At 34.4% G+C, this 7326-nt stretch overlaps 2 protein-coding genes across 2 annotated transcripts; one reads left to right on the forward strand and one right to left on the reverse strand.

The window, feature by feature from the left end:
- Nucleotides 1-946: 946 nt before the first annotated feature.
- On the forward strand, nucleotides 947-5222 carry LOC118739296 (COMM domain-containing protein 4-like). The gene is made up of 4 exons (XM_036470542.1): nucleotides 947-1046; nucleotides 4416-4556; nucleotides 4634-4865; nucleotides 4944-5222. Exons 1-4 carry the CDS (start codon nucleotides 1044-1046, stop codon nucleotides 5183-5185), a joined length of 618 nt encoding a protein of 205 aa, XP_036326435.1. The 5' UTR covers nucleotides 947-1043; the 3' UTR covers nucleotides 5186-5222.
- On the reverse strand, nucleotides 1097-3475 carry LOC118739299 (leucokinin). The gene is made up of 2 exons (XM_036470545.1): nucleotides 3461-3475; nucleotides 1097-1813 (listed from the first exon to the last, which is right to left on the reverse strand). The coding sequence occupies exon 2, from the start codon at nucleotides 1780-1782 to the stop codon at nucleotides 1264-1266; it is 519 nt and encodes a 172-aa protein (XP_036326438.1). The 5' UTR covers nucleotides 1783-1813; nucleotides 3461-3475; the 3' UTR covers nucleotides 1097-1263.
- Nucleotides 5223-7326: the final 2104 nt, after the last annotated feature.

Here is a 7326-nt window from a genome sequence, read left to right on the forward strand (position 1 = left end):
AATCTTCGGTAATCCTCATACCAAGTAATCGCAAAAGGAAATTTATATTTTAAACAAATGTGTTTTGGCGTAGAATTCCTTTCGGCGTAGGCGGCCTTCGGCCGCACTTAGGGATTATAACCCTCAGGCAGTAGAATTCTCCTTTCTGTGTTGCCAAAGAAGGGGGGCTGAACCCTCACAAAGTAGAATTATCTTTTCTGGTTTGCGAAGAAAAGCAGCTGAACACCTTTTGCAGAGAACACCTTTGTATATTTTTAATGCTTACTGGGTTATACCCTATCTTCTTTTGTCTCTCATTCTTTTGCATATTTTGGAGTTTGACAGCTGAAATCCGCCATTTAATTTGCAACCAAAGTCAGACGCGTAATTTTGAAGGTGTTTTTATTTAATTAATTGTGATTAATTGGTTAATATTAAAGTCGTAAAGCAAGTTATAGCTGATCGAGTGAAGTGTAAAGTGAAGGGGAATACAAAAATGTATTGGTGAAGTTCCTGCTTTAAGGAGAATAGGAGTGATAAATGTACTCTAATTTCCGAATTTTACAAAAAAGGGCATACTTAAAACCCAATTCGTAAATAAATTAGTGACCAAAATTTACAAAAGTGAGTGTTAAAATAATGCGTAGCCCCTTGACTACAAGTGTGTGGAATTTTTTGTTTGGATCGGGCCACCCCTTTGGACGGAATAGCCCGAAATATTTGTGAGCGCTACTAAACCCCACCCAAGTCCTTTCCTAATAATAAACAAACCGCTTATCCAAATTAAACAATTTTAAACAATAATTGCTACTTACGGTCCCTGAAATCGTCACAAAACCAATTTTTATTTTTTCTCACAATTCTTTACTTTTCCGGCGGAAAAATTCATTGTGAATATGCTGTTTCCGGTAGTTGGCAACGCCATAAAATGTCAAATTGACATTTTGGTAGACACCTCACGAACAGCTGTTTTCTGTTATGTATTTTTTATTCTAGCTAATTCCTAAATTAATTTCGAGCCAATTTTGCAGCAAAGGCGCCACAATTGGGAAAACTTAATAAATATGGTGAGTTAACCTTTAAATAAATATGAAATACCACAAGTTTTATGCTTTTTGTACTTTAATGTAATTGCAATGCAGAAAACGTACAAAAGTTTTCTAGTTTACATGCGTTTGTGTGTGGCGATTACGTATATGTATGTATGTACAATAAACAAATGTATCCAGCCCATTAAGAAATTATAATTATGCACGGCGTAGTGGTTCAACAGCACTTGGGCTTTTACATCAAATCCAAGTTTTGGGCGTCAACTCCAAGATGAGCGCGCTTGCCGCCCCAAGAATGGAATCGCTGCTTCTTACCCAGCACCACAGAGTTGCGTTTCTCGTCATGTTGTTGTTGTGATTTGATGCGACAACGTTCAATAACGGCTTCCTTTATTATATTCACGAAATCCACATCGTTAAATTGTGCCATCAACAGCTTGAAAAAAGCCCAAATTTCACTCCGCTGTTCGGCGGCGGTAGCGCTGCTAATTTGGAGGGCGCGTGGAATAGGCGCATTAGCTGATTCTTGTTGTTCCTGCATATAAAAGGCTTCAAGTGGGTTAAGCGGATGAGTGTCATAGGCATCGCAAACATCTTCAAAGCTTAGGATGGCTTGAAGTAAAAAGTGGCGGTATTTGGATAGTTGATCTTCACAAGTGACAAGCTCATCGCCGATAGGTTGTGCGAAAATGTAAACTTTTTGGCAAATAGTAAAGATTGAAATAATGGAAGCTAAGGATTGGAGGACGTACATATTGAGTTTCCGATCAAACTTGAGAAATAACCTGTAACGATAGTTGGATAAAAATTATGGAAATTTCTTGGGTAAAATTGATTTTTGAGTAACATTGAACTAAGTTCCAACTAGTAGATATATTAACATGCATAACCGATACACAAATTAATAATTGTAGAAGATAATTTTAAACGCTTAATTCAACTTTTTCAAAAATTTTATTCCCTTTTTAACCGACTTCAAATAAAGGTTTACTTTAAGGATGGGTACCTTCCAAAAAAATCAGTTTTTTGATTAGTAACGGTTTTTTATTTACGGTCTAAACCGTTAAAAACCTGATATTTTCGGTTTGCCGAAAAAATCCGAATTACAAAAACACCGATATCAAATTAAATTAAATTTTCACCTACACTTATTACTTACGGCTGTGCAACGCATATTAATGAAAACAATAATTTTTTTAATTTTATATAACAACTTCATTTCCAAATATATGAAATATAATGTAGCGTTGGACTTACAAAAAAAAACTTAATTTCACAAACTGTTTTAATTTATAAATAAATACAAGTGTCATAATGCCGAGAAGCAAACCTCGAGAAAAACGGCTTTAAAATTTTTGAATTTACATATCGCCGTTTAAAGTACAAAACCGCATAATTCTGCAAAACCGCGTAACTGACATTGGCTGCCCAAAATTGGATTTGCTCACACAAGCTCTTGGCTCAATCCTTATCCATTCATCCTGAAATATACTAGCCAGAAATGCGATTGCTTTATAAAAAAGAGAACCATTTTGAGATATGATTGTTTTTACGCTCTAGAAAATAATTTCTACAACTTCACATACGCGGTTTCGCATAGAGCTATGAAATTTTTACACAACGTAGAAGAAAAGGTAATTCTGCAAACTCAACTCCAAATTTGTATTTTTTGGATTATGGCACTATTGAAGTAAATGAGCGATATGTATATAATTACATATGTATGGTAATATATTATTCACATCACAGTGTACAGTGATTTTTTTTAATATGTCCAACGTTTTTCATGGTAAATATTTTTTGTTAATTTTTTATTAAATGAAGTAGTTGAAGTTGAAATTTGTGGTACGCCGTACAATTTTCTTCTTATCTCGACGAATTGCAAAATAATTATCCATTACTGAGGAATGTTAAAATCGAATTTTCGGTGTTCGGTTTAAAAGCAAAAAAAAACGATCAAAACCTAAATTTAAAAAAACCTGAAAAAGATCATTAACTAAATTAAAAAAAAAACGGTTTTTGGAAACACCGATCTTATTTGAACATTCATAGTTTACTAAAGAAAACGTGAACCGTGATAATTCTTTTTAACCGCAATATTTTTTCTTTAACGGAAAGATGGTATCTCAAGAGTGGTCCCATACTAATTAGGTTCCCTTCATTGGATCATGAAAAAATTGATGGTACTCATAAATTTTTGCATAAGGATTGAAGTCGGAGATATTTTTTCTCTAAAAGTTACTTTGTTTATAACATAAGTTCTGTTTTACTAGTTTGAAAATATTTTAAAGTCGGTTCATACTACTATTATCGATATGACCAGTCATAAAATATGTTATTAAAATTCACTTTAAATTCCAAATTTCAACACAACCGAAGCACTAAGATATTTTCCTTAGGCTTAACCCTCTTTTATATAGTATCCATCTTACTTTAAATGAAGTTATTTCGCGTTTTGCTCAGCACAAACTGTGAAGATTCAAAAACTTGCATGCTTATTTATAGCAAAATTTTTAAACAGGATCTAAAGGATACAAGCTTACTTGGAAACGCACAAACTTATTCACATGCGTAAGTGTATACATATTTACATTCGCAAGAAAGTCATACGCTTAATAAAAATAATTACAGCTAACAAAACGACTACGATTAGCACTGTGTAAAAAGTTGAGGAGGTGGAGTGCTGTTTCCAAACCGTTACACTTTATGCATTTCAAATGATATACAAATAATTGTAGTGTGCTTTTTAGCTTTAATGCTTCAGCGAGTTAAAGGGGTGTTGACAGCATGCCTCTACTATCAGTTACCAGCTGCAAAGGTATCGCGTATGGGGGAGGGAATAGGAATTCTCATGTCTGCTGCCTCTCTTCCTCTTCAAATTGTCATACGCAACAAGTGTCATAAATTTTGCTTTTGTGCTGACAGTCAAGTATAGGGAAATTTTATTAATTGCTTCTGTACGAGTTTGCTTGCTGCACTTCCACTGTATAAACGAAGATTCCAATGTATGTACATTGTGAGTTGTGTGACTTGTATGCACGTGAGGCGTGTGTAAACAAAATTGTTAATTTTTCCCTCTTAATTAGAATACTTAGGCTGAAAAAAAAAAATAAAATAAAATTAAAAAAATAAAGTCGGTATTTAAGACTTCAGCGAATTTAATATAGACGAAATAGAAAGCCAAAATCATTCGTTTAAAGCAAACGTTAGTCGATTTTATGGTAGCTTTCGCTTATTAATGACCCTATCATAATTCTCGTTAAATTTTTGATCAACAATTTAATTGTCGCCCTTGTAACTGTTCCGTATGATCGATTTCTTCCAGCTATTTAATTTTATTGCAGAAATTTAAACTGGAAAATCTAATTAATTTCATTGTCCTTACAGAAATTCCGCTTCTGTGGCGACGGCGACTGTCCCGACTGGGTATTAGCGGAAATTATCTCCACGCTTTCGTTGCTAAGCGCTAAGAACTTAGAAGCACTTGCTGAGCTGGTTGCCAAGAGAATTGTTGGTCAGCAGTTCGAGGTATGTATACATACATTCAAAACAATTATACCTTAAAGCTTCCACTCTCATTCTACTATGTATTTTTGTACACAAAGGAGGGCGTCATTAAATCGTTAACGGCCGACATATCCACCGATGGCAAATCAGCAGTCGCCTGCATACATTTCTTGCTTATCAATGCGTCGCGTCATGCTGTTAGCGAGTCAGTGTTCAGCGAAGAGATTCAACAGCTGGGCCTGCCAAAGGAACACGCCGCATCTATGTGTCGCGTGTTGGCCGCCAATGTCACAGCTATACGTCAGCGGCTGAGAGATAAAGCATTTAGAAGTGAGTATTGCACTTTTCATAAATAAATGATATCCTCTTTAGTTCCTCTGCTAATCTTTTCTCTTATCCCATTTTCAGTAAACGAACTGTCTTCCATACGCTACATCCCACCCTCGGCAGATAAGCAAGATAACACCGTTGGTTGTGCTAAATTCGAATTGAAAATCTCACAGGAGCTAATCGATGGTTTGCCACAGGATACTACACATGTGCTTAATATTGAGCGTCCTAATGTGCAGTCGCTGTTGGAGGAATTGAAAGAGGTGCGCTCTACATTACAGCAATATAGTTGGCGGCAGAAAGACAAGATGGATGTGTAGAGCTGAAGAAAATATATTACGGACATTTATTCACAAGGTATTAAATTAAAAGTGCTTAATCCATTGCACGTAGAATTGCTTCTCTATTTAATTAAGTTAAACACGTATTTATGGAGATGCATATGACTCAATTTAAACATAAAACTATTATTATTAATATATTATTATTTTGTATACAAAAGCTTTTTAACGGAGACGACTAAAGTTATTAGCCTGTTGATCTATATAAAAAGAAAAAAGTTTAAACTTCTAAGAAGAAAGAAAATCTTTATCTACACCAAAAAGAGAATTTTCATAAGTTCCAAATAATAATTTATAGCAATAGAGTCCAAAAGCGGCAAGAAAACTCTTCTCACCGATAATTGGCTTCTCTATGTTACAGTCATTTGGGGGCGTTACTTTTACACAAAAAGATTTCTCATACAAACGTCTTTCTGACTTCAAATAAACGACTCCGGCCTTGTTTCAGATTACACCGTCACACTCTAAAATTTTATAAAAAATGTGAAATTTTTATACATTGCTGTTCTAAGTACTATTTGCAGGTTACATTCGAATAACATACATCCGTTTGGTTGATGTAAAATAATCGATGTATACATGGCCATGTTATACGGTGTTTACATGACGCTATTTTACAGTCAGTTTTTAGTTGAAAGCACCAGTCGCCTGGTGTGAACGGCCTTTCTACTAAACACTTCCAATGAATTTGAGGGGGAAGGGGGACAGCAGACAACTTTGGATTCAACTGCTCGCCTCTCATCATGTGAACACCGTTTTAGTCATGGGTTGGTGCAAGTAATATTGTTATTCAGCGCCATCTTACGGTAACCTTGGCGAAAATTTTTGCTTTTTGTTGCGCGTGGTGAAGGCGGCTTGTTAGCACATTATAACTACTCGCCGCTAGGTGGGGCAACTTTAAACTTCCGTTAAATTACTAAAAAAAAAATTGGTGTCACCGTTATGTGGAAAAACAACGAAAATGTTAACTTAGTTTTAAAAATACCGGGCAAATTTTTACCATTATTTTTTATGGTATTTCCGGCATTACTAAAATAATGGCTGAACGTTTGGAATAAACTTTTTTGTTTATTTATTCTTTAGAACTAAAATTTTTTACTAATAAATACCGGCAATTTTAATTACCAGTATTTTTGGTTCAAATGAAGTTCTCACCGTACATTTCATTGAAAAATTTTCAAATTTAGACTTTTTATGAGCATTTGAATTTTTTTACAATGGTCCGGAAGTTAATCATTTTCTCTGAAAATACAAATTGGAATGCGATGATTTTTTAAATATAGAAAGAGGACATACAACCCTACTAAAATTAATTTTTTTTCGTCTTGAAATTTTTTAATAATAAAATTAAATTTTTTAACAAATGAAAATTTAAAAAATGCCTCCGCCTGGAATAAAGTGACAATAATGATATGAGAAAGAAAAGAACAATTGAGATTAAGTTTATGAAAAGGTGGCAACTCTTCAAAATGGCTTTTGTAATAAATCGTTTTCAAAATTCTATTGTTTGACACCCACATCGTTGTAATATTTGTTCTTCCTTAATAAATATGTACTTGACTTTTGAAAAAAGTGGCCTCCTCAAAAAACATCCCATATGGTATTCCAGGTTAAAGGCTATAAGTGTGCAAAATTTCATTGAAATGTTTCCTGCTGTTTTAGCATGAACGAGTTACAAACAAATACACTCACTCACTCACAACCTTTCACATTTAGTATATTTAATACTAGTAGGACTATCTTTACTTATCCTACTGCTGTTGTAAGCAAAATAAAGATACAAATTACCAAAAATTAGGTTTTTGGTTGAGTCCAAGAATAGACAGAAGTCGCATGTCGACTATCGAAGCAATTTAAATTTATCGCACGAGCGGCGAGGCAAGCAGCTATAATATAGTCTAAGAGCTAGCAACGTTTTCGAGCAGGAATTTCAGCTCAGCTGGTTTTTTGATATGACATCTCTCTAACTCCCTCGGTTAGCGTGGGGGCAATCTGGCAGGCGGTAATGGTTTCGTTGACTAGTGCGCATCGTATCTTTACAGTTATAAATGCAAATGTTTTAAGTCATTTTACTAAGGCTAATTTTCTTTTCATTGGCTTTAACTAACTTTTAGAAACAT

This window comes from Rhagoletis pomonella, unplaced genomic scaffold (genome assembly GCF_013731165.1).
Source record: "Rhagoletis pomonella isolate Grant_MI unplaced genomic scaffold, Rhpom_1.0 Rhpom_scaffold_00005, whole genome shotgun sequence".
NCBI classification, from domain to species: Eukaryota; Metazoa; Arthropoda; class Insecta; order Diptera; family Tephritidae; genus Rhagoletis; species Rhagoletis pomonella.

Bases quoted from the DNA above. Each gene is read 5' to 3' on its own strand.
- LOC118739296 (XM_036470542.1), top strand. The intron at 4,557-4,633 runs GTATGTATACAT...TTGTACACAAAG, and splicing joins TTGTTGGTCAGCAGTTCGAG to GAGGGCGTCATTAAATCGTT. The intron at 4,866-4,943 runs GTGAGTATTGCA...TCCCATTTTCAG, and splicing joins GAGAGATAAAGCATTTAGAA to TAAACGAACTGTCTTCCATA.
- LOC118739299 (XM_036470545.1), bottom strand. From the start codon at position 1,782: ATGTACGTCCTCCAATCCTTAGCTTCCATTATTTCAATCTTTACTATT.